The sequence below is a fragment of the Panthera onca genome, chromosome F1, assembly GCF_046562875.1.
Source record: "Panthera onca isolate mPanOnc1 chromosome F1, mPanOnc1 haplotype 2, whole genome shotgun sequence".
NCBI classification, from domain to species: Eukaryota; Metazoa; Chordata; class Mammalia; order Carnivora; family Felidae; genus Panthera; species Panthera onca.
Genome location: NC_138355.1, coordinates 69,982,970 through 70,008,578, shown reverse-complemented (window position 1 = coordinate 70,008,578; position 25,609 = coordinate 69,982,970). Strand labels below are relative to the sequence as shown.

General features: G+C 59.4%; 1 protein-coding gene across 3 annotated transcripts; it reads right to left on the bottom strand.

Moving 5' to 3' along the window:
• Positions 1-156: 156 nt before the first annotated feature.
• Positions 157-25,609, bottom strand: SMG5 (SMG5 nonsense mediated mRNA decay factor). Of its 3 annotated transcripts, none has more exons than XM_060644658.3 (22): positions 25,357-25,609; positions 21,613-21,711; positions 20,978-21,101; positions 20,456-20,574; positions 18,327-18,416; positions 17,302-17,486; positions 16,552-16,630; positions 14,373-14,498; positions 14,233-14,301; positions 13,878-14,086; positions 13,084-13,221; positions 12,370-12,954; positions 10,525-10,700; positions 9,467-9,542; positions 8,721-8,896; positions 7,529-7,687; positions 4,121-4,180; positions 3,512-3,671; positions 3,004-3,094; positions 2,076-2,150; positions 1,629-1,767; positions 157-1,435 (listed from the first exon to the last, which is right to left on the bottom strand). In XM_060644658.3, exons 1-22 carry the CDS (start codon positions 25,428-25,430, stop codon positions 1,352-1,354), a joined length of 3,093 nt encoding a protein of 1,030 aa, XP_060500641.1. In that variant the 5' UTR covers positions 25,431-25,609; the 3' UTR covers positions 157-1,351. The 3 variants fall into 3 exon arrangements, with proteins under 3 accessions (XP_060500641.1, XP_060500642.1, XP_060500643.1); XM_060644659.3 differs by having other exon boundaries at positions 17,302-17,391; positions 20,456-20,612; positions 25,357-25,608; XM_060644660.3 differs by lacking the exons at positions 21,613-21,711; positions 25,357-25,609 and having other exon boundaries at positions 20,456-20,612; positions 20,978-21,091.

Here is a 25,609-nt window from a genome sequence, read left to right as displayed (position 1 = left end):
TGCTGACAGCTCGGAGCCTGGAGCCTGCTTCGGAGTCTGTGTCTCCTCTCTCTCTGCCCCTCCCCCCCCCCACTCTCTCTCAAAAATAAATAAAAAATAAAAAATATGTATTTAAATTAAAAGAAAGTGTACAGAATGGCACCAGGAGACAGGGAGTGGGCTTCGAGGGGTCTTTATTAAGTGATGCCTTAGTCTCAGTCTCTGCCAGGGACTGGGAATGGGGGTGACCCCACTCCCCCTGGTTGTCCCAGACACGCGGTCTTAGAGGAAGGAGACAAGAAACCCGCTTTCCTCTGAGAACAGCCTGGGAGGAGAGGCTAGTGCTGGGGGAGGCGGCAACAGAGCCAAGACCCCCAGGCCCCCTTGGCCAGCCCCAGGGAAAGGGACCCTAGGGGGTCCCGGCCGGGGCCCCCCCACAACCTGCACTCGATGCTCCACCCGCCGCCCTGAGCTCCTCGTGATCTCAGCCCCCACTTCACCTGCCACTGGCCCCGAGAGCCCCGGCTCAGCCCCTCCAGGACAGCGGGCCCCTGGCCGGGCAGCTTTAAGGGCCTCGCCAAGACAGCAAGGGGGCCGGCGGCCTCACACCGCACCCCCTCCTCGTACTGGCATCCCACTCGGCCCCGCACACGCCCACTGGGCGGGCGGGCCCAGGAGCCCTCACTGGCACACGGGCCTGCTCCCTGCCCTGGAACCGGACAGATGGAGAGAAAGCAGACGCGGGGCAACCGGGTGGGCGGGCCCCTGCGGCGGCAGGAGGGTCGCAAGCCCTGGCTCCGCTAACGGTGCGGGCAGCTCCAGGCCCCTCTTCTCGAAGAGTCCCCAAGGCTCCAGAGCTGCCCAGCCTGCGCAGAGGGAGAACGGGAGGTCCTTGAGGAGGAAAGGGTCCGCACAGAACCAGTCAGATGTCTGGTGTTACCCAATTCTTCCCCCAGTGCCGGAGGGTCCGCCCCGGCCCCGACCACCCTGCACCGTGAGGAAGAGGGGCCCTGCCGCCCCTCCCCCTCGGAGGTCCACAGACCACTCCCGTGGAACACAGACGCCCGTGCCTGCCGCCTGCCCCCAGGGACAGCAGGGGGCCGAGGCAGAAGGGCGGGCTGGGGGCCCACAGGCCTCTCCTGCTCCAAGCACTTCCCTTGCTTTCCTGACGTCTTGACAACAAGGGGACCCGCCCTCCCGGCCGGCTCCGGGCCCTCCCTGCGGCTCCCGGGCCCTCCCTGCGGCCTCCTTTCTGCGTGCGTGCGTGAGTGAAGTCTGCGTGTGGTGGGGTGACTACAGGTGGCGGTCCTGGCTGCCAGGGAGGGCAGGAGAGATCTGGAGTCAGCCCCACTGCAGGGCCTGGGGGTCCATCTCAACCAATCTCCTTCCACTGCTTGTAGAAATCCAGAACATTCTTGATGTCCACACTGGCGTGTGCAGCGGCCTGCAGGGCTGCCTGAGGAACGGGAGGGGGGCTGATGGTGGGGGCCCGACCTCCTGAACTCCAGGACCATTCGCAGGGTGGGGGGAGGGGCGGCAGAGGAGGAAAAAGTACCCGTACAGAGTAGTCTGGGGGCGGGGGGGGGGGGGTTCTACTCTGGCACCCCTTCCCCGTTCACCCCCGCCCCCCAGGTCCCCCTGTGACCCACCTGCATAGGGCCTGACAGCGCACTGGGGTCATCCAGTGGGAGGCCCGTGACAATGGTCACCATGCCGCTTGGATCCTCCTCACCTGCCCCCTGGGCCAGGGTCAGCTGTTTGCAGCTGTCCAGGATCTTATAGAGGGTCCTGGTAGGAGGAGGAGGAAGAGGGTCGAGCCCCGCATTAGAACCTGGACTCCATGATCACCAGGGCACGGGGGAAGCTGGGGACAGGGAGGGCAACAGGCAGTCAGGGGCAGTGTTTCTGGAAGGTGTCCAGCGGGCCCACGTACACTGAGCAAGGACACCAAGACTCTCAGGGCGACAGGGGGTCTGGGGCTGCAACTTCTTACTCCCTCTGAGGGGACACGAACAGGTGGCCCTGGGCTGGCCCTGCTCAGAGAGCAGCGAGGCAGCAGCGACCTGAGGCCCAGGAGCGCCGGGCTGACGTCTTACCAGGCATCCGCATCCTGCCTCTTCAGCTTGTGCCTCTCGAAGCTCTTTCCCACCTCTTTCTGGCAGCGAATATACCTGGGAAGGAGGCGGCAGAGGGAGGTGGGGGGTCAGAGGAGAGGGCGGGCGGGCGCCTCACACAAAGCACCTCATTGTGGCCCCGGGGAGGGGGAGGGGCGCCTCTCTCCCTTCGCAGCTCTGTTCGGAGCCATTTCAAAGTGGCTTCCTGGAGGCTGAGCCCAGCTTGCTTTTCCTCCCGATAACACGGAGCGTTTGGTTCCTCCCAGGGGAGGAGCTGGAAGAGGAGAAGCGGGCGGATGCTTTTCAAGTCAGGGCTTCTGGAGACCAGGCCCAGACAAGCGGGCTTTGTGCAGCTTCCTGGGCAGGCAGAGGCAGAGGCAGAGGCAGAGGCAGAGGCAGAGGCAGAGGCAGAGGCGGGGGGAGCAGGGGCCGGCCTCTCCCTCTTCCGCACCCGCCGCCTGCTGCTCTTCTGGCCCCAAAGCCCAGAAAGAAGGGCCTGTACTGGACAGAGCGCCGACCCACCGCCACCTGCTCGTCCCTGCACAGCTCCGGCGGGATGTGCGCAGGCCAGAGGAGGCGCTCCCAGCCCGGGAAACTCTGCCACCGGCCCGACCCTAGAGCAGGAGCGACTCCTGCAGAGGAGCCCGCAGCCTGCAGTCAGAGGTCTGCCCCCATCTCCCTGGTGATGCTCTCTCCCGACTGCCCCAGAGGCAGACACACTGCAGGTCAGAACGCCCCACGGGGCTCCAGGCCCACCGACCACCCTCCATCCAGTCTCCAGCCTGCCTTCCCGCGCAGTGAGCAGGATTACAAGCGTGTGTCTCACCCAAGGGAGCGAGAGCAAACATGCGTCTGTCGACTGGGAGACCGACACGGGGCTCAGGAGTCACCCTGCCGGGGCCCCACTCACCTGTTTCCTTTTTTAAACTCTGCCTCCAGGTATCGGATCCCATCCCGGGCCCCTGGGTGTTCCTTCTTCAGCAAATCCAGGCCGTCGATCACTGGTGGGGGAGGTGGAGGTGGGGAAGGACAAAACACATGAGCCCGTGCCTTGGTGGCGTGGGGCCCTGCAGGAGGCCATCTGAGCCCATTCTAGCACGTGCTGCAGGAAAAGCGGGGACTGTGGCTCCTATGGGGCTCCCGAGGCCTTTCAGAGTACAACCTGCGAGCAATGTACCTAGCGATTTACCAAGTGAGTTCACTTAGACTTTTCTGTTTCTCCCAACTGTCTCATAAGTCAAGAGTTAAATAGAGATTGTCACACACACTTCATAGCTGAAGAGACTGAGCTTTAGAAAGGTGGCAGGACTTGACTGAGGCCGCTGTGTGTAACCTGGGCCCCCATGAGGGTCCCTCAACTGTAAACCCAAAGCCTCTCGTGGCCACACCCTGTCCCACCACCTGCCCAGTATGCCTACCTGTCCTCGGGATGATGACAATGAAGCGGCCACTGGTGGCCAGCTGGCGGATAACCGGGAGGTGGTGGCAGAGGGCCTGGGTGTCGGGGACGAGGTAGGGAGACATTGCCGACTGGGCCTTGGGCTGCTGCAGGCTCCCTTCTAGCTGAGAGACCTCGAGCTGGGGAGAGAGGCAGAGTGTGGGGCTGCGTGGGCCTGCAGCCTGGGGCAGGCAGGGGGAAATGGAACCCAAGAGGGTTCTTGTGCGGACGGGGGGGACTCCTGTACCAAGGGCCTTGGAGAAAAAGGAGACAGAAAGAAGGGTAAGGTAAAGAGAAAGACAAGGAACAGACCAACGAAGGCCGAAAGGGCATTAAGACTCAGGAAACGAGAAAGGGAAGGTGGTCTGAGAAGTGATCTGGGTCAAAGTAAAGGCCACTACGGAATGGGGAGGCAGAACAAAGCAGGATGGGGGTGGGAGGCATGGATCAGAGCAGGGGTGGGGGTGGGGGAGACAGGAGGACGGGGTGGGGGGGGACAGCAGGACCGGGTGGGGGGGGACAGCAGGACGGGGTGGGAGTGCGGGGGACGGGAGGATGGGGCAGGAGCACCCGAGGCCTGACCGCTCACCTGGAGTCGTAGCTGGGCCATGTCCCGCATCAGCCTGTTCCGACGCGCTTCCTCCTGAGCCTACGAGGCAAAACACCACGTGCTGAGCTTGGGGCCAAGAGCCGGGCCCGTAACCCTTTCCGCAGCCATCGAGAGGTTTAAGAGATCATCCGAGAGGAACCGCCAGGGTCGGAAACGGGTGGGGCCGCACACAGAGTCGGCTCTTGCTCCCGGTGGTGAGGGAAAGGGAGGCTTGGGAGAAAATCGGTTTCTCCGACGGGCAACTTGTGAGCAGACACCCCGGGAGGGAGCAGGACGGCGGCCGGCTGCGCGGGACTGTTCATCTCTGCTCCCCCCGACCCCCCCCTCCGGGGCTGCCTCCATCACCGCCCACCTGCCAACTTCCCCAAAGCACCAGCTCCAGCCCAGACGGCCCCTTCCTCTCCTCACAACCTGCCGCCCCGCCCCCAGCTTGATAACAGGCCACCGCCTGCCCAAGTCAGGAGGCTGAGCTGGCCGTGACTGTTCCTTCCCTCTCTCAGCTCCTGAAGTCACCGCTTTCCAGTCCGGTGACCGCACCTCCTTTGTCACCCCTGCACGATCGCGGTCTAGGCCGGTTCCTCCCGCCCTGCCGAGCACAGCCTCACCGGTCCCCGCCTCCACCCCAATCCACTTTCCCTGCCTGCAACCAAAGCAATGCTGCCGACGCCGTCTGGTGCCCACCGCGGTCCTGACTAAAACCCTCTGGTGGCTTTCCTTGGTCTTCCGGAGGATGTCCCAATTCCTTACTGGGGTCTAGAAGATGAGGTTAAGGATGGAGACTTATCCTAAAAGATACTGGGGCGGGGTGGGGGGAGCCACTGAAGGCTCTCTGATGAGCAAAGGGGTGTCCTCAGAGCGTGCTTTAAGACATTAACCTCAGTGGGGGGACGGCTGGGTGGCTCAGTCGGCTAAACATCTGACTTCAGCTCAGGTGATGATCTCACAGGTTGTGAGTTCGAGTCCCACACTGGGCCGTCAGTGCAGAGCCTGCTTTGGATCCTCTACCCCTTCCCCGCTCGCTCTCTCTCTCTCTCTAAAACAAACATTTAAGGGGCGCCTGGGTGGCGCAGTCGGTTAAGCGTCCGACTTCAGCCAGGTCACGATCTCGCGGTCCGTGAGTTCGAGCCCCGCGTCAGGCTCTGTGCTGACAGCTCGGAGCCTGGAGCCTGTTTCCGATTCTGTGTCTCCCTCTCTCTCTGCCCCTCCCCCGTTCATGCTCTGTCTCTCTCTGTCCCAAAAATAAATAAAAAAACGTTGAAAAAAAAAAAAAAAAAAAACCAAACATTTAAAAAAACCACATTAACCCGGAACACACAATCCCACTCCAACCATCAGAATACACGGCTAACACGGATCTGGACAAAGTCAAGTGAGCAACATTCTACAACATAAGCGACCGATACTCTTCAGAACCACCAAGGTCCTGAAAGGAAGACTGAGGAACTGTCACAGACTGCAGCAGAACAAGGACACGTAAGAACCCAACGTGATGTGGGAGCCCAGAAAAGGAAACAGACATCAGCGGGAGAACTAGTGAAAATGAACGAACTCTACCGTTAACGGTGTTGTCCGGTCCCAACACCCTGTCCTGACAATCACACTACGGTTCCGCGGTACGCACCTACCCCCCCGCAGAGTCCTGCACAACAAAGAACAGCCCCTTGGAGAAACACCGGTGGCGGAAGCGAGGGAGACGCGCAAGCCTGTGTGATGGCCACCTTCCCACAGGCCCCGTGGGCAGACTGGCGAGAACGGCTAACGCGGTCACCGTAGAAGTCGAGCGCAGGAAATGAACGCTCAGGCTGGAATTGGAATCGGGACGCGCCACGTTCCAGAGGGGGCTGGGGGCGCCTGAGGCGCAGCGCAGGGGGCGGGGGTCCACCCGGGGCCAGGCAGCTCGGAGAGGCGGGCTTCCGAGTCCCTCGGGGAGTCATGGGTCCCTAACCCGGGTCGATGCTGGAGCCTCAGGGCAGAGCCAGTCTGTCTACCCCCAGCCCCGGCTCTGCCGCGGTCGCTCCCTCTCGGCTCACGGTGCCTCCTCGTCCGGGGCAGGAGAGCGCAAGCACGCGCCTCACGGAGCCGCGCCAAGGGCTGACCGAGCGGCCGCAGGCGAAGCGGGCTTTGCGCACAGCCCTGGCCACGGCTGGAGGAGAACAGTGTGGCCAGACCACGGTGCCGAGGGAGACACCCCTCAGGGCGCACATCCGCGGCCGAGGCAGGGCCGGGCGCGGCCCCAGCAGGCGATGTGACCTGGTGTCCGGAACCCGAGCGAACGCCCTCTCCCCTCGGAACAGTCTTTGGGAGCTTCAGGCTAAAGGAAATGCCTACAAAAACTTAACATTTTTTTAAAGCTGTGTAATTTCCCCAGAATTATTTTTGTAATTCTGTGTTTTTCTCTACAGAACAGTAAAAGCCTCAATACGAAATGTTTGTTTTTAACAGAACGTGCCTGCTTTGAACACAGCGAAGGGAGTTTCCGGGAGCCTGTGCCCCTTCCCAGCCAAGCAGAGCATCTGCAGGAACGGGGTGCTCAGAGACGCGGGGAGGCCCGGGGCTGGGGAAAGGAAGGGCACAGGGGAGGGGACTGGCTTGGGACAAGCAGGAGCCCCCAGGCTTTGGCCGCGACGCGTGGGCCAGGCTGCAGTGCCAGGCCCTGGCCCCCTCCAGCTCGGGGCAACGCGGGCCTGACCGTAGAACCCCGAAGGTTGCTCGCGGAGCATCAGCCAGCCTCACACAGAAAGGACCACCTTGTTCGCCGCCATAGCCCCACTGCCTACAGGACCGACTGGGACAGGACGTCTGGCACGGCGCAGACGCTCAGTCAGAATTCGGGGACTGAACTACCCAACGCAGAGGAGGCTGTAACCCCAGGACTGTCCTACTCTATGGGGCTGCTGGAGGTGGGAGTGACCCTACACGGCCTCTGGTAGCCAGACCCCCCCCTGCCCCCAGGTCCCAGTCTTCATCCCCTAGAGAGGAAGAAGGGTTGGGAGCACCTGCCGGGCACACACCCTGCAGTGGGCAGGGTGCCTGAGACACACGGCCATCCTGTCCACACAACAGCCCCAGGTCAACCCCGCCGACGCCATGTAACTGCTAGGCAAACAGGCTTAGCAAGGTCAGGTGACGTGCCCAGCTCAGACCCGGAGCAGACAGACACGGCCCTCGACCCCCAGGCGGTCTGGACACAGGCACCTCTCACTCCCCACCCCCTGGTCCGCCCGCCACTGCCCTCCCTGCACCCCCTCTCCCCGGGCTCGGTGTCCCAACCCCACTCGGCACGCTCTTCCATCCAGGGCACCCCCATCTGTCTGGGCCCCTCAGGCTGGCTTCTCAGTGAGCCTGGCAGGGAGCAGAGCAGGCAGGGAGGGAGGCGGGCCGACTCACCATGCGGATCTGGGCCTGGGCCTGCGGCAACACGCCCTCCTGCTCAGACTGGGCGATGCTGACGAAGATGCCGGCCTCCGCGCTGAACTGCAGGATGCTGCCTTGCAGGCGGGCGACGAAGTGGCCAAAGCTGCGGATGCAGCAGATGCGCACGACCGACTGAGGGGACACAGTGGTGGGGGGAGGGGCTGAGCAGGGCTCTCCAGCCCCACCCCACCCCCGGCCCCTGCAGCCCAGCCCCTCAGCCCACAGGGGCTCCTGGGAAGGGCCTGCATTCCGCGGGGTAGGAGAGGGGAGCACCGAGGCCCAGAGCCCCTGGTGCCAGAACAGGGACTCCTGGGAGAACCAGAACTCGGGTGAAGACGGGAGGCAGGGCGCTGCACTGGGAGCGAGAAAACCTGGGCACTAATGCCACCTCCCTCCTCAGGACCTCGTGTGTGACACGAGGGCATTAAGCTACACTGACATTTCCAATCTATTTTTTTGGTGGGCACGACGACTCCTTCCCCTCAGACAAAACCCTTCTCTAGGATCCTAAAACGTAAAAGACTAAAGCCAGGCTTCTCTGGCTGGAGAGAAGCAACCAAGAGGCTCGTGTGTGTGCTGGGAGGCCGGCTCGCCTGGCTTTCCCCCGCTGTCCCCAGATGGCCCCTGTGGTGACGCAGATTCACGGGTGACCGGCCTGGGGCACCTGGGTGGCTGTCACTTAAGCGTGCGACTTCAGATTAGGTCATGATCTCGCGGTTCATGAGTTCGAACCCCTCATCGGGCTCTGCACGGACAGCTCGGAGCCTGCCTAGGATTATGTGCCTCCCTCTCTCTGTCCCCCCCCCCGGCTTGCGCACCTCTGTGCACGCGCGCACTCTCTCTGATGTTAAGTAAACACACATATGTGTGTGTATACAAAGAGTAACTGGCCTAGATGAGCAGCACTGTCTCTTCCAGCCCTGAGAGTCCCTGTTCCGCCCTTTATAAAAGGTGGATACAGTGGAGCAAGGCCTGTCCTACGCCAACTCGCCTGTAGACGAGCATCCTGCCAGGAAGGAAAGCGAGCTGCGTGGCTCTCAGGAGGAAGCCCGCGCAGCCCAGCCCAGCCCAAGGACACTCTCCCTGCCTGGACGGTAGGGCTACCTGCTTTGCTGCCAGGTGAGACTAACAACGGAAGCTGTGGCATGAGAAAGCCCATCCTCACCTCTTCTAAGGCGCTGAGCAGGGGCCGATCTGTGTCAAAGTTAAAGCGTCTATGGGCGGCCCGGAGGGGAGGCAGGTTACGAAGGGCCGTGTCCTCTGGGAGCAGCAGGCTAGAGGGCAGGTCAGGCAGTTCACCACCTTCGAGAAGGTCCTGGACCTCGGGACACAGGGCCAGGCCTGGGAGAAAGAAGACACATGAGACCACCTGCCCTATGGAAGCCCCCGGAGGACACGGCCCTTCTTCCCCTTGAGAACACAGAGATGGACACACAGGGCCATCCGCACGGCTCGGGAAGACCAGAGCTGGTTGGGCAGGGGCAACAATGGCTCGGATGGGGAAGGCTCCCCAACAGCAGGGTGGAAACAAGGAGGGCACGTCTCTCAGGCGAGGCCAGAGGTGGGGAAAGCTGGAAGGCGGCAGGAGAGAATGAGCTCTGGAGGCGGAGGCTGACTCAGGGACAGGCACAGGCACCAGCAGCCGGCGCTGGCTCCCAGGCTCCCCTCGCTGCTCCCGCCCATCCCCTTGCCTTCCCCGGGGAGCACACTCCCTGGCCGACCGGCAGGGCAGTGTCGGGGGAAACCGGAGACGCAGACACCACAATGGCCGCTGTGTGTCAGGGTGGCTGGGCAGTGAGGCCCATTAACCTCCTTACCCCCAGGCTGGGTTACCAGGAAGGGGGGGATGGGCTTTGGGGGGCCACTGCGGAGGGAGAGGGGAAGGGAGGGTGGTGCCAGGGCCTCACTCACCAGACTCCTGGAGTTCACCGGCAGCTGGCAACAGGTTCAGCAACACAGACAGGCGATTCCACAGGCTCTGAGAGCTCTGGGGGGGAGCGGACAGGACCAAGAGTTAAGTACTATACCTGGGGTCTGGGGCGATGGCCACAGACCTAGAGGGAGCTGACGGGAAAGTTTACGAGAGAGGCCGGGGACGGGCTCATGGAAGACTTGCAAAATAGGGAGCTGGTCCCATGAGGAATGAAGGGGGCCCATGGGCCCAGCTGAACTTCATCACCAGCTGCAGCTTTCGTGGGCAGGGGCGAGACCACAGGAAGGACCCTCTGGATCTTGGGAGCGGGAAGAGCTCGAGTGCCGGAAAGGCACCTCTCCGAGCCCCCACGTGCCCATTGTGGGGCACCCGTGTGGAGACATGACCCCGCATCCCCGCCTTTACCACACCTCCCTTGATGACCAAGGACGGTGAGTAACCAGCTGCCAGCAGACATAAGCACACACCCAAGGGCGTGCCTGGCCTTGACCCAAGGGTCTTCGCGGTGGAGCGGAGCGCTGCTGTGATAAAACACCTCCGGGCCAAGGCCGCAGGGCCATCGAGGCTCAAGACAGACCGGACCTGAGAAGGCGCCGCTGCCCCGCTGTCCTCCACGGCGCCAGCCTGACACCTGACTCTGCTGCTTCCCCGCCCCAACACCTCCGCCCCTGGATCCTATCTCCGCAGCCCCACTCGGTGTGCTCTCCTCCCTCTGGACTCTGGGCCCGGGATCAGAGACCAGCCACCCCCCCCCACCCCCCACCCCCCCCCACCCCCGTCCCGCATTCATCAAGCCTGATCCCAACCACAGGCATAATGCCCAGCGCTATGGACACAAAGCAGAATAGGCAGCTCTTGCTTTCCCCGTTCAGAGAATTTGTGTCTCAGCCCAGGCCACAGGCTCTTGAAGCAGAGGTCACATCTAACCCTTTCCCCATAAAAAGCCTAAGGGCCCAGCACAAAGCAGGCGCCTGACGTGCCGGAACCATGTGAGGGGGCCCCTCCCGCCCACCTCCCAACACCCCCGGAGCCGCACCTGCGCACACACGACGATGAGCTCCGGGTTGGCCCGCAGCCAGTCCAGGAAGACCTTGACCGCAGGAAGCAGGCCTTCAGCCGCCAGCACCTGCAGCTTCTCCTGGACACTGCGCTCGTTCCGACAGGAGCGCCCGCTGGACTCGCTGCCCTCCGACTCGGAGCCGTCCTCAGAGGCTGTGGCGGGCACAGAGAATGGGGTGAGCCGCAGGCAGGCGGCATCAGGCTTCAGCCCCAGGGGTGGGGGGCATGCTCGCCCGGACTCTTTGGAAGAATTCTGATGTGACAGATGGGGAATTCGCTACACACTCTGCCTCATTTCTCTATACCCGCTAACGGGCTGCTTTCAAGCAAGGACCCTGGTGCCTTTTAAAACATGCTTCTTCCTGATCCCGGCATATCTGTGAAGAGTCCGTAGCTGGTCGCTCGAGTGGTACTTATGAAGGACCTGCTCTGTGCTAGAAAGCAGGGCCGACACTCAGGAGGGGGCCATTGGGGGGGAGCCAAGGCACACAGAACTGAACTACGCAGCCCCCAGCTGTCCACCTGTGCAGGTCAGAGCCCCGGGCAGACCCCTTCGCCTCCGCACATCAGCCTCCTCGCTTCTCGGATTCATTCCCTGAGTCCCAACCACACAGGCACAGCGTTAGGTTCTGAGGACACAACAGACCAAGCACAGACTGCCCTGCCCTCAGAGACTCCCAGTCAACAGACGGCCTCACCTGAGTACTAAAGGCCTGGAAACCGTGGAGGGGCGGAGGCTACAGGAACCCACGGGAGAAAATCTAACCTAACTTTGGAAGAATCCCAGACCAAGCGATTTGAGGGAGAAGCCAGAGGGCAGGTAAGAATTAGCCAAGCAACAGGCTCTGGGCAAGTGGGGGGGGAAGTACATTTCAGACTAAAGGAGCACGGGCCACAGATGCCTAGGGTCAAGGGACAGCACAGGGAGGACAACTCCTCCACCACAAGGGCTGCTGTGAAAATTAAACAAGACAACACCCAGGGCACCTGGGTGGCCCAGTTGGCTAAGCGTCAGACTTCAGTTCAGTTCGTGATATCGTGGTTCATGGGTTCGAGCCCTGCGTCGGTCTCTGTGCTGACAGCTCAGAGCCCGGAGCCTGCTTCGGATTCTGTCTCCCTCCCTGTCTGCCCCTCCCCCACACTTGCTCACTCTCTCAAAAAAAATTTTAAGGGGCGCCTGGGTGGCTCAGTCGGTTAAGCAGCCGACTTCGGCTCAGGTTGTGATTTCACGGTCCATGAGTTTGAACCCCGCGTCGGGCTCTGTGCTGACAGCCTGCTTCGGATTCTGTGTCTCCCTCTCTCTGACCCTCCCCCGTTCACGCTCTGTCTCTGTCTCAAAAGTAAATAAACGTTAAAAAAAAATAATAATGATAAATAAAATAATAAAAAAATTTTAACGAGACAACAGCCGACAACAGTCCAGCCCAGTGCCTGGCAGACAACAGGCTCAGTAAACACTCGCTGTGCCAACTGGGTGCCCCCCGTGCAGGGAAGACCCTAGGAGAGCGGGGTCCCTGGAGCCACCTGCCCCGGTGGGACATGGGCTGGCACCAGGGGGAGATGGCAGCGGTCGTTCGGGGAGCAAAGCCCCACACCCGCAGGGCGGGGGGGTGGGAGGAGGGGAAGACCACGAAACAGGCGGGGCGGCACAGGTGCTGGGAGTGAGGAGCCAGCAGGAGTGCGGAATCCGGGAAAACGCTCCCGGACAGCACCACGGGCAGAGGGCCGAAGGTACGGCAGCGAGCGCGGGGATGGAGGCACTGCGGCGGAGATGGCGAGGAGGTGTGGACCCGAGCAGGGCGAGGACCAGAGGCCCAAATACCTGGCTCCGAGGGCTTGTCCGCATCTCCGTTGACACAGGGCCTGCGGCTGGCCACGGTGGGGGCTTCGGCAGGGGGCTGGAGGAGCAGGTTGCTGAAGGTGGGGGCCAGTCGGAAGCAGCGCTTGGTCTGGAACATCTGGGTGGACATGGCTTGTAGATTGCTGGCAATGCTGGCCTCGCTGGGGCCCAGTGGGCCATTGAGAGACTCGGGAGCCTCTGACCTGGGCCGAGGGGGCTCCAGGGCTGGGGACCGTGTCCCCTCCTCATCCTCAATATCTTCCAGATCTGATCGGGACTCTTGGCTGTTCATTTCCGAGTCTGTCTCCGCATCAAAGGCCGTTCCCCCACCTTCCAGACTCTTGTCGGAGCCGCTGTCCGAGCCCTCGCTGGCCCTGGCCGAGTCATGGCTGGAGTCCGACTCAAAACCTTCACTCAGGTCACTGTCATCCCCAGCTCTGGGTGGATGGCGACGGCGGCGGAGGCAGGAGAGGCGGGAGAACTTCCGGCTCTTTCTGACCTCACCAGCTTGAGGTGCTGCGGGAGGGGGCTCAGGGCCTGGCGCCTCCTCCTTCTCCAAGGGCTCATCTGTGCGGACACAGCAGAGCCCAGAAGTTCTAGGCGCTCTCTGGTACCACCTCTAAGCACACCTGCTTGTTCCCCCTCCTCGACAGCGTCCCAGGCGACCCTTCCCCAGCCACGCCCCCATTCCCGCACCTGTCCCATCACTCTGGAACGCCGGCACGGGGTTCTCGCCCTCCTCCAGCTCAGCCTGTAGCCGTATGTTGACGTGATTGACGAGGTGGGAGAAGAGGGCCAGGGTGAAGGCGATGGCCGCGCTGTACTGCTTGGATCCTAAAGCCAGGGGAGCCAGGCGTTAGGGCCCAGGGCTCCGACGAGCGGGCGCCCGCGGCTCCAATCCCATCTCGTGTTCTCAACCCTTCCAAGGATCCAACTACCCCTCGAAGCCTCCTCTAAGGAAAACAGACTCTTCAGGTCTCTGCATCTAGAATGTGCCAGCTCGCTCTGTGCCTCCTCGGGCAAGCATACCCTCTTGTGCCACGCCGTCCTCCCTGGCTCTGATGCCTTCACACCGGCTCCTCCTCGCAGCCCAAGCACCTGCACACCCAGCCCGGCCTCTCCCGCCCTCCCAGGCCGGCCCCACACACACCTCTGCCGGGAAGGCCCGCAGAACTGCCTGACTGCCCCCAATAGCAAGGTCTAAACTCGGTCTGCACCCTCAGCTCACTATCCTGCCCTCTCGTCCGCCTGGGTCACGGCCAAGACTGTGTCTGTGGGACTGGAAGGGGTGAAGATATGCAGTCGCCCTCATTCGTTCACCAGAGCAACTTCAGGGTGGGGTTCCTCATCCCTCGCGCTCCCACAGCCAAGCAGTGACACAGGTGGCGACGGCACTGCTCACGGGAGGAAGTTCGGGAATAAGGAGCTACGGGAAGAGCACCGAGGACCCCGGATGCCGGGGGGAGAGGGCAGGGCACACAGGGAGTCACCTGCTCTCTTCAAGCTGTGCACACCCATGAGACAGACGATGAGCATCTGGAAGATGAGAAGGTCCGGGAGGAAAGCGTAGCCGCCCTCGTAGTCCTCCTCGCCCTCGCTGGCCAGGCTGAGGGTGGGTGAGGAAGGCAGGTAGAAGAGGCACAGGTTGAAGTCCTCCAGGACTGACTGGCAGAGGGATGTGAGCTCCGCGTCCACCGGGCTGCGGAAGGGCAGGAGCGGCAGGGAGGTCAGAGATGCGGCCTGGGGCGGGCACCAAGAGCTGGGGACACAGGGGAGACTTCGGAGAGAACCGCCCCGCCGGGGGCTGGCAGGACGCGCTCCGTGTGCCGGCCCTCTTCCGCTCACCTGCTTCTGGGCTGCAGGAGGCTTTGCAGGTACATGAAGTTCACCAGCAACCTCTTAATGTCTTTACATCTGGAAGGAGAGGAGCCCCAGGTAAAAGGCCGGCAGCCGCAGGGCCCCTGCGCCCCACAGGCCCTACTCACCGCTTCCTGCTGGGGGAGAGTTTCCGAGTCTCACACTTCTTTAGCTGGTGGTACATTTTGGCAGCCTTGTCATACAACCGCTTGAGATTCCCGTAGGCCCCCTCAAAGGACACCTCCGACTGGATGCTGTGGGAGACGCAGAGGGAAGCTACGGGCTCTTGGCGGCGGGCGGAGGGGGACGGTGCTCCGCTCTGTTTTAGGGAGCAATGCTTCTAGCAGTACAAGCTACCCCCAGCCTCCCCTCCCACGGACACACTCAGAGTGAAGGCCATCTTTCCAGATAAAATACAGACACGACTTCTAGATCAATCAAAATGTAATTAATGCCTTCGCTTCCTCTATATTCACAAACTCAAGTTCATCACCGTCCCTAAGATACCCTTTGTCTTTTTTACAGTATAGAGCACTTAACAGGTAGCAGTCAACAAGGGGCGACCACGTACAAGGGTATTTACACACACAACTAAGTGTCCTTACAACACTCTTCTGAATAGGAGGAGTGTGTACGGAGTGGCCCCCACATGTCAGGCACTGCACCTGACCCTGTCGGCATATACGCATGAGAAGATGGAGCCTGGAAGGACAAGAATGCGGCCAAGGCCACACGGCTAACGCATGGTGGAGAGGAGTCCCCAACCCAAACCTGTCTCACTACGGCGTCTACGACACCAGCACTGTACTGTTTCTAATGTCTTTCCTGGGGGAAGAAACCTCTTCGTCATAAAGAACAAGGTACAGAAAAGGATATCTGCTTGTGAGTAAAAGGTAGCCACAAATTTTTTGACCCTCCTTCCATCCACATGTGGGTTTTCTGCCTGCTCCCCTTTAATAGAGGGCCAGGGGGAGAGGACGACGCAATGCAAGTGCTCTGACCCACAGAACACTGTGGAAGTGACTCGGCCAGCTTCCAGGCTCAGGCCATAAAGGACTGACATTCTATTTCCACATCTCTTGGGTCATTCTTCACTGTTGGGAGCTCTGAGCTCCCGTGTAACACATCTATCTCTCCGCAAGAAAGACCACATTGGGGGGCGGGGGGGGGGCAGATGAGCCTCGCTTCAGACCTATCAGCCCCCAGGTCAGCTGAACACCAGCGACTGATCCTAGACAAGGCCACCAGGGGAAAAGAACCGCCCAACTGAGCCCTACCCAAATGCCTGACTCAGGAACGACGAGATGTGCTTAGCACACACAGCAGGGCAGGACCTTAGCGGGCACCTTCCAAACCTGGATGTGCTGGGCTCTCTGGAAATGATTCACCCTAAATCACAACCATGACTGTGATGAGGGACCAAGGACAAGAGGGCATTCCCTGGAAGGCATGTGAGGCATAGAGAAGATACAACGGAAGGCTACAAACCTGAGAACTATATTTAAGAACGAACACAGTGGCATCCGTGGGGGTGGGGGTTGGGGGGTGTCCTGCACGGATTCAGAAAAGGAGACAGGCACCTCAAGAGCAAATACTCTGTTGATACAAGGAAGAGCTTTCCTGGACCAGGTGAACCAAGGGACGTGGCACATGGAATTATGAGGCGGGACCATACCTTATACTTTAGTATTTGATCAGCAAAGTTATGAAGACCAGCTTATTCCCTCTGCCTTGAAGCCGGGTTTATATCAGCCTGTCCCGCACGTGACTGGCTGCTCAAGTTTAAGGTGGCCCTGACTAGGCGGCAGCAGGTGAGTCCCAGCCAGTTTATGCCGACGACGGCCCGGTCGGTGGCACCCCCACCTACCCGGCCCCACTCGGGTATGCTGACTCAGCAGACTGCCCACCCGAGTCCAGGCCTCCGAAAACGATGTCCCTGATTCTGAGAGCGGAACGTCAGCACCAGGGAGGCAGCGAGCCACCCTAACCCTGGCCCACCCTGTCATCAGGGCACCTCAAAACACTGAAGATCTACAGTTCTGCAGTTCTCGTCATCCACTACTTCGGTAACATTTTACTGACTAGATCGAATTTACTTTTTTCAAGATGGTGGGCAGTGTTCCTGGCCGCCCCAGTTCCTACACATCCAGGTGGACTGTGTAGCAGCAGGGCTGTGTCAGAGCGCCCCTGACGGGAGGGACCCCTCAGTCTCCGCTTCCCCTATTTCAGCCAGGAGCTAGAAAAGGGAGGCGAGAAACCCGAGCAGGAGCAGCACGGACGGGACAGCTGGGCCGGGCGAATGCTCACCAGCGGAGGTAGCAGTACATAGCTTCCACGTTGTAGTACTTGCTGCCCGCGAGCGTGCCCAGCTGGTTGAAGGGCATTCCTGGAGAGAGAGAGACGTCACGCGGTCTGCGGACACGATACGCACCCGGAGCTGCCAGGACCAACGGGTGCCAAGCGGCGGCGAACCCGGGGGGAGAACAACGGGGCCTCGGGTGACGAGCAGTGGACTCTGCCGCGTCTCCAGGGGATCGCCGATCGCAGACTCCCTTCCTATCAGTCTAGTCCTGCCCGGCCTAGCCTACCGGGGATTTCAGCCCCCGGGGGTGTCACCTCCTCACTGGTGGCTGTGGCCCTCGCAGGGGTGATGGTACGTCACGGAGCCTTCTCCTCTACCCCGGCTCGGTTTCTCACCTCTGAGCTCTCCTGCCTACGGGCTAATAATCCTCACCTCTCCCTATAATGGAGCCTTAGCTCTTCTCTCTGTGCCTCCTGCGAGAAAAACAGCTGAAGTGGAGTTTCCTCCTCCCACAGAGACCTCGGGGACAGGGAAGCCATCTTCTCGTCCTTCCCCTCTGCCTCCCTCCTTAGATCAAGACTGCATTTGTCTCGAGCGTGCGTTACGAGGGGGACAACGCACAACCGAGGTGAAGTGTGGCGGGATCGAGCGCGGGGGGACCTAGGGAGCCGGCGCGGCCTGCCTGCTGTCTCAACGTGGTCTTCCTCTTGGAAAATGCGGCTGGGGAGGGAGGCCCAAGCGGGGGTGCCACTTACCAATCTGGGGGGCTACTGACAGGGCTTGATAGTAAAATCTCTCAGCTAGCAGCTCGGTGTCTACGCCAGCTAATTCATTCTGATACCGTGCTGCAGGAGAGAGGAGGAAGAAAACTCCGTGATGCCGCGTTTCAGAAAAACGTCCCCTCGTCTGGGAGTCCACTCTGTGCAGCTGTAGTAAGAGCCTGGGAGGAAGATAGCTGAGCTAGGAGGCAGGCTGCTTGGGTCTCTGGCACAATCTTAACTCTGCGTGACCATGAACAAATCGTTCAACTCTCTCTTGCTTGTGGGTAGCTTCGAAATGTAGAGACTATTTGGTGTTGATAACAGGTTCTTGGTTCTCTCTCCCCAAGGAAGGGGACCCACGGCAGATGTAACTGCTTGCAAAGACCTCTGGTGTTTGGATCCAGAACGCAACTGGACATTACCGTCCTGTAACGTCCAGACCTTACTACGGACACCTGGTCCGTCTAACACGAAGCAGCTTGCCTCTCCCTGTGCATACTGCTTATCAGAGGTCCAGAAGTGGGCTGGGGCCAAGGAGAGGAGCCTCAGGAAATAAAAGATAATCCTACAGCCCCCCACCAACAGCCTAATGAGGAACCTTTGGCTGCCAGGACTAGAGACCCGGGGGCCATCAAGCAAGGGAGCACTTTTTCACTCTGAGAAACATCTGTTGGGCAGGTAGGTCCTCCACGAAGTCTAACTTCTACTCCTCTAGGAGTCCATCAAGAGAAAACTCCAAAGGAGAAAAGCACAGAATTAAAACCTTCCTAACCCACCACTGAAACCGAGTTACCACTCAGACTTTCTCAAAGCTCATTTGCCTTCTTCTGTGTTCACTGAACCTTTCTGCTAACGGAAAGGCAGCGAAAAGAAGGGAACATTGAATGACTGAAGGAAAGAGTCACAGCGGCCAAACGTCCCCCTGCTCTCCCAGCACCTAAAGGGCGGTACCAACAAATGAAGCAGCTTTCCGCCTGTCCCGGAGCCCCAAACAGAAAACAAAGAGTTCAGATTCTTACACAAATCCCCCAGGTACATGAGACACCGGTGGCACGCCATCTGTGCCCAGTCCATCTCCTTCCCCGAGGCAGATACTGGCTTCTTGCATCCTGAAAAAGACAGAGAAACCTAGAAGTGCATCCCCCTGCCTCCTACCTGAGGGGAAACACCTTTCCTAGGTGGAGAAAGGAGATCAGAAATCCACCGCTAGTCTTGAAAAGACTGTGTTACGGGGCACAGAAGACATTCCTCCAGGACACAGGTCGACAGAGGCTCGCAGGTAGGAGTCCTTCATGGGAAAACCACAAACCAGAGGAGATAGGCTAGGGTCCCGGACCCAGGACAGTGCCCTGGGGAATGGCTATGTGAAAGGTCATCACAGAAGGCTTCTAGAAAGGACGAAGAGGAGAAGCTCCGGTGTCAGGACAGTCTTGGGTGTCCTGCCTGAGTGGTGAGGCGGACCAAAGCTGAAAGGTCTGGGTACAGACGAGACCCGCCCAGAAGAATGGCCTGAATGAGGCCAAGGTAAGCGCTCCTGGCTTCCACCTGGGGGCGGAGGCCCCCCCGAGAAGGCCGCCCACTGGACAGTCCGCCCACGAGGGAGACGGGTGAGCTTGCCTTGCATGAGGACAGGCGTGGCCAGAGCCCCATGTGCCGGGCTCTCATCCCCCCTCCCCCCAGCAGCTGTGTAACCTCAGTCCAGAGAGCCTGAGCTCTTTGGGAGGCAGTTTCCTCACGTGATAGGGACCAGTCCGAGCACTGTTCAGTGTCAACTTCACCGACCCTCCAGCAACCCCATGAGGTGGCCGCTCTCATCATGGAGAGCTGTCACACAGCGGGTAAGCGGCAGAGCCAGGATTCAAAAGGCAGACCGGCTCCAGAGCCCGTCCCCTTGTCCACGCCACCTTGCAGCCACTCTGCTGGCTGTGTGACTCCCACTCTGAAAAGCCCTTCCTAGTGTTTTCTACAGACACCTCTTAGCTGGCTGCATGAGAAAACATCGATGAGGAGGAAAACGGGAGTTTGGGGAACTGATTCTTTGAGGTAAGGGTTCTTCACCTGTTTTTGGACTGTGGACCCCGCTGGCCATCTGGTACAAGGCCTGTGAGGGCGGTCTTAGGTTAGGTTGTTTTGTTTTTATTTTTAAAAGTTTATTCTGTGAGAGAGAGCAAGCAAGGGAGGGGCAGAGAGAGAGGAGGGAGAGAGAGAGAATCCCAAACACTGTCAGCTAGGAGCCTGACACAGGGTTTGAACCCATGAACCACGAGATCAGGAACTGAGCTGAAATCAACAGCTGTACGCTTAACGAACTGAGCCACCCAAGTGCCCCTTGTTTCGTTTTTAAATAATTTTTTGTAAATGCACGAAATGCAGTGCTGTGCTTCTGACGGGAGAATGCTACCATGTTGTGGCAGGGTCACAAACCGGGACCCAGAGGGTGCAGCAGGGCAGGGGCAGGGAGGTGAGAAGCAAGGGGCTCAGGGGTGGAGGGGAGGAGTGCCAGAGGGTGGCCAGACTAAAAAGAAAACTGCCAATGAGAGACGGAGGTACAGCACGGCCACCGACCCTGGGGCAGGTGCACGGAGACACGTGCTACCGTGCAGAAGCGTCTGTAATCCCTGGACGTTTCCAAGACCTTCGGTACTTACAAAAACACTGGGAAACAATCTCTGAAGTCAAAAGAAACAGTGCCAGGGGTGCCAGGCTGGCTCAGTCAGTAGAGCGTGCAGCTCTTGATATCGGGGTCCTGAGTTTGAGCCCCATGTTGGGCATGGTAATTACTTAAGTACAAACTTTAAAAAAACAAAGAAAAAGAAACAGTGCCAGCCAAACTCAACTGGGAGAAGCCAATAAATGTTATTAATATTGTCTTGCAGAGCCAGCCCCGTTCTAGATCATTCCATCCCTCCCTCCGACTACACCTCAGTCTACAGTCCCAGAACAAAAGAAACCCTTCTCTTTCCTGAACATCTTCACCCTACATCACGCGCTTGCTTGGATGAACCATACGCCACGAGCCACGTGCAGGTCTTGCTAGAATCCTCCGGCCCGGCCGGGTCACAAGCGACGCCGACCCAGAAGAATAAGAAGGCCAGATGTGGAGGCACAGAATCTTCCTCCTCAAGCCCACCTTTCAGATTTCACTGACCTATGAGGGGGTCGGTGACGTGGGTCCAGTCGATGCAGCACTGAAGCTCCAGCTGGTAGTGGGACTGGATGTAGAGAAGCAGGTGCTGGTAGAAGCCAATCCCAGCCACCAGATGTGTCCTGTAGGCACATTCCAAGGTGCTGCGGCTGTGGATGTGCTGGGCGTCGGGAAAGGGAAGGGGCTGGCTAAGCAAGATGCTCAGAGGACGGTTCCCCCTCCCTAACCCCGTTCCTTCGGGAGGAAAGTAACTTATCTTCTTGGCTCTGAACTGCATCCACACCTCTTCTCACTCACGAGTTATCCCCCCACCCGCAGATCCACTTCTCTGGTCTTCCCATCTGGGATGAGGCTCCTTTCCTGCCCGGATCCGAAGTACCCCTGACCCCCTCCCTCCTTTCTGCCATCTTTTCCGCGGCTCCCCTTTCTCCAGCCGTGTCCTGGCCCACTTTCCTAGCTGTCTCCTCCTTTCTTAGCTTCCCTCTTTAGACGCATTTCTTCTCAGGACCCAGGACCTCCCCGTACCTTTTTGTTAGTCTTGATAAGCTGAATAACTTCATAGTACACCTTTCTCCACAGCAGCTCCTCAGCCTTCCTCCCATAGTCCACCGGGTGCAGGAACATGAGCTTGACACAGAGCTCACGCAGCCTGCGGGTACAGAGGAGCACAAGAGACTGACCGTCCTGAGCGGAGCAAGGAGGCATCTGCCAATACCCGGCCGAGAAGTCCCTGTGCCTCCCAAGAGACGTCCAGGGTCAGTCTGCACGACCCAGGACAAAGAGCAGTTCTGGGGGGACAGTGGGAGCCCCAGAGGATAGAGGCAGGAACGGTAAGAACTGTAATAGTCTTCTTCTTCCCCTGCACATTTCTCTCCTTTTTTTCTGCCTCTTTACCCCATCTTTCTTCCCTGTCATGGAGCAGCATGGCCAGCCCCCCAGCTCCAATGCCACTCGTATGGCTCCAGTCTGTTAGATGCAGGAGCTTCAGAGAGAACGAGGGGTCCCCATCTCTTCTCTCAGGAAGGCCAGCGTTCACAGCCCGTTATTGTACCACGAGGCCAGGAGGTGAGAGAGAACAGGTGTCTATATGCGACAGAGTTTCAGGCGGAGAGGGGGTAGAGAAACCGTAAGGATCTGCGGTTCTGCAGTCTCCAGCTTACTTGTTCCTCAGGCTAATGTTCTCTGGTTTGAACACTTCTTGATAAGCGGTTTTGTTGCAAAGGATGAGGTCAAGTCGATGCACGGCCTCCACCACAGCCCTGGAGGGAAACACAGGCACGCAGTCCCTGAGCCATGAACGTGTTCACGCAGGCTGGGGGGCCTCCGATCCTGGAGGAGGAGCTACAGAATTAGGGGAAGTGGGCGGGCTGCAGGCTGAGCAAAACAAGCCGAACACAGTCTCCCTCCGAATGTAACAGCTCTCCATCCCAGGGGACGTTTGACAACAACAGACGTTTCTTATTGTCTCCACTTGCCGCAGGGGTTTGAGGGTGTGGGAGGAGTTGCTACTGACATTTAGTGGGTGCTGCGAGACACCCCACAATGCACAGGACAGCCCACCACAATAACTATCCAGCCCCAAACATCAACAGCGTCAAAGTAGAGAAATCCTGTGATATAAGAAGGTAGACTCTTCTTTTTTTTTTTTTTTTTTAACATTTATTCATTTTTGAGAGGCAGAGAGAGACAGAGTGCGAGCAGAGGAGGGGGCAGAGAGAGAAGACGACACAGAATCCAAAGCAGGCTCCAGGCTCCCAGCTGTCAGCACAGAGCCTGACATGGGGCTCGAACCCACGGACCTCGAGATCATGACCTGAGCTGAAGTCCGACGCTTCATCAACTGAGACACCCAGGCGCCCTAGGAGGTAGGCCCCCTTAATGCAAAGAGCCTACACTGTGATAGGCAGAAAATCTAGAGTTTGATCCCTGGCTGTGTCTTTCTAACTCAGTAACTTTGGGTAAAGTACCTAACCTCTTTAAGTCTTAGTTGCCACATCCATAAAAATGGAGAGAACAGTAGCAGCTACCTCAGAGGGCTGTCAGAATTCAAGGAAAGAATTTATATAGGACATTGATATATGGTAAACATTCAATAAACAATGGAATGAATTAATTATGCAAGGGTTTATTACCTCTGACATAAAAGAAATGCATTCGTAGCATAAAATTCTGTTTTTGAAATAGTGGGATATGGGAAAATGGCAGCGGGGGGTGGGGACTGAGCTGTTTAGGCGTAAGGTCTCCTGGATTCTGCTGAAGGAATTCTTTGATATTAGGGTGTAGGCTCTGGGTGCTGGGTAAAATACCTAGCTCATGTCCCAGTTCTCCCATCTGCAAAATGGAAATAATATGATCACCTACTTTGTGAGAGTTAAATTAGCTACTACACAAAGCACTCAGAACAGTGCCTCATACATGGGAAGTGTTCAGTAAGTGTTAGTTTCCATCTTTCCTGCTATAAGGCTAAGGAGGAGACTACAGACCTGAAGACAAAGGAAAGTCTACAATGGATGGCTAAGAAGCGCCAAAGGGAGGTGTCATCTCTACAAGGGCGAAACCCAGAGGGTGACGGACAGCTGCCGTGAGAACAGGTGAAATCAGACACAGCTCTGGGCACAAAAGCTACCAAAAAGGGGAGAGTGATGATCCCCCAAACAATCCAAGGTTGTTTCGGAATCCTGAAACATGTGCTCCTGGGCAGGGGAAGTGGGCCACCGCAGGATGGCACCCTGTGCGGGCTCAGGTGGCTCACCACTCACGGCTACCTTGTACAGGGCACGGTGACCGCCAGCACCCAGAGTGGGCGGCACGGTGACCTAGGCCTTCTCACAGGCAAACCTGAGCGCTCAGCATTTGTCCAAACACCCTCTGGGCCTGGAGAGGGGGGCCGAGCCCTTTTAGCCAGCCAGCCCTTGATGGCAGGGGTGTGACTTACTCTATGCCAGCCTAGTTCCCCAGGGCGGGGCTTTTTCATGTCAGTGCTGTGCACCAAAGTAAGGAGTGTGCGCATATGTCTTTATGGACAGGCTTCAGAGTTCTCCTTAGATTCCTGATCCAGATAAAAGGTTAATAACCATTACTTTAGGAAGTTGTAATTGCAAATTCCTTTTTTAAAAAGTAATCTCTAGGCCCAACGTGGGGCTCCAACTCCCGACCCCAAGATCAAGAGTTGCACGCTCTACTGACTGAGCCAGCCAGGTGCCCCAAAAAACGTCTTTTGTAAAGTCCGTTAACTGGCCTAATTAACTGGTATTTGTGGCCCTTCCAGCATTCCTTCTGCTGCTGCCTTTTCTTCGGAAGGGCTTTAAAGCATTTCAGAATTTCATTTCTGTAAGCAGACTGTGGGAATTTCCCAAATTTACTGACGCTCAGAGAGACAGTTTCATAGTCTACCAACACATTTATCTTGGGCACGGCAGTCAGACCTTCCTCCCCCAGTTCCTTCCAACCATCACCGCGGCTTTAATAAAGGACAAAAACAGACACCTGCTGCCTCACGTTTATTTCCACCCCGCTCGGAGCCAAAAGCGTACAATCCCAGGCAGGGGTACCCAGGGGCACAGATGTAGGCCGCCTGCGCAAACGCATCACCTCCGGTCAGTCCGAGCTGTGAGGGTGGCGGCTCGAGAAAAGAACCAGATCTGAGAAGGATCAGGATGACCAGAGCTATTACCCGAAGCTGGAGACCAGGAAGGAATCTTGCAGGCAGGGCCCTCGCTCTGACAGGCAGCGTGACATTCGGCAGCATGACGAGGCACACGTGCCAGCCCCAGCCAAGTCCGCGCTGGCCCTGAGACGGCGGGGGGCAGCCCGCAGTGGGAGCCCGGGGGCTGCCGGATCGGATCACTCTTCTATTTTTGGAGCAGCCTATACTCCCCTGTGCCTCTGCCTGACAAAGCCCCGGCAGGCAGGATGCCCACTCCAGGGAGAAGACAACGTGCTCTGGCCTCTTTCACTGCCAGGAGGGGGCCCCCTGCTCTGAGGGGGGTCTTCTGCAAACACCCCTGTTCTACAGAGCCCGAGCCCAGCCAACAGCCCAAGCCCTACTCCCCAGCGGAAAGCACAAAATTCAACTTGGTCTCAAACTTCACCCCGTTCTGACCCAGTGCTGGAGCCCATGTTCTGGCTGCACCCCCCACCCCCAAACACACACACCAACGCCCCGCCTCCCCTCCCCGCCCCCCCCAATCCTTGACCCTGGGTGGGAAGACCTCATGCGGGCCTGTTCCCAACAGAGGGACGGGGGCTGGCAGTGTCCTGAGGAGTGCCACTGGCTCTGTGGAAATCAGAAACCAGGAATGGAAGCTGTCTGGCAAGACACCGTAGTCATGAGGCTGGGAGGAAGCAGAGGACTCAGGATCAGGAGTCCCCGGGTGCCCTGAAATGGGCTCCCATGACCTAAGGGCACTCTGGACTCAAAGCCTTTCGCGGCCCGTCCAAGCCAACACAACGAGCCTTCGGTCTCTCCCCCTCTCTTCATTCAAACTCCCCCCAAAATTAGAGCCACGAGGGGCTTCAGAGCGCATCCCACCCCGGCCCGTCCTCTTCAGGAGGCCCAAGGTCACACGGCGAGCGGCGAAGCGCCCGGCCCCGCGGACCGCAGCCCAGGGCTGTCCCCTCCGCGTCCTGCGGGGTTCGGGGCGCCACTCCCTTCCGGGTTTGCTCCCTCTGCGCCCCTCCCTCACCTCCCGACCCAGCCGCCCGCCCGCCGCACAGCCGGGGCCAGCCCGAGGCTCCCGGCCAGGGGCCCAGCCCACGTGCTTCCCCAGGCCGCCCGGCCCCGGCCCCGGCCCGGCCCCGGCGCCCACCCCCGCCCCGGCCCGCACCCGGGCCCCGCCCGCCGCGGCCCCGCCCCCGCGGCGCCCACTTCCCCCGGCGGCCGCACGCACGCCCCGGCCCCTCACCGGTAAAGCCGCTTGGTGTGGAGGACCTTCGCCTCGGGCTCGCTGCTCTCCCCTGGGGGGGGGCCTTGGCTCATGGTGCCCGGGTCCGGGGCGGCTCCCGGTCACAGGCCCCCGCCGCCCGCCGCTACCGTCACCACTGCCGCGTTCGGCCGGAGCCGCAGCCGCCACCGCCGCCGGCCCTGCTCGGCCGCCATCGCTGTGAGGCGGCTGCCCGCGACAGCTCCTCCTCCGCCTGCCAAATCTCGCGATAGTG

What these genes read in the sequence shown, in the direction of transcription:
- SMG5 (XM_060644658.3), bottom strand. Translation starts at nt 25,430, where the DNA reads ATGAGCCAAGGCCCCCCCCCAGGGGAGAGCAGCGAGCCCGAGGCGAAG. An exon ending in TCATCGTCGTGTGTGCGCAG is followed by an intron (nt 9,543 to 10,524) that starts GTGCGGCTCCGG and finishes GCTCCCCCCCAG; the next exon opens with AGCTCTCAGAGCCTGTGGAA. An exon ending in TGGCCCAGCTACGACTCCAG is followed by an intron (nt 3,672 to 4,120) that starts GTGAGCGGTCAG and finishes CTCTCTCCCCAG; the next exon opens with CTCGAGGTCTCTCAGCTAGA.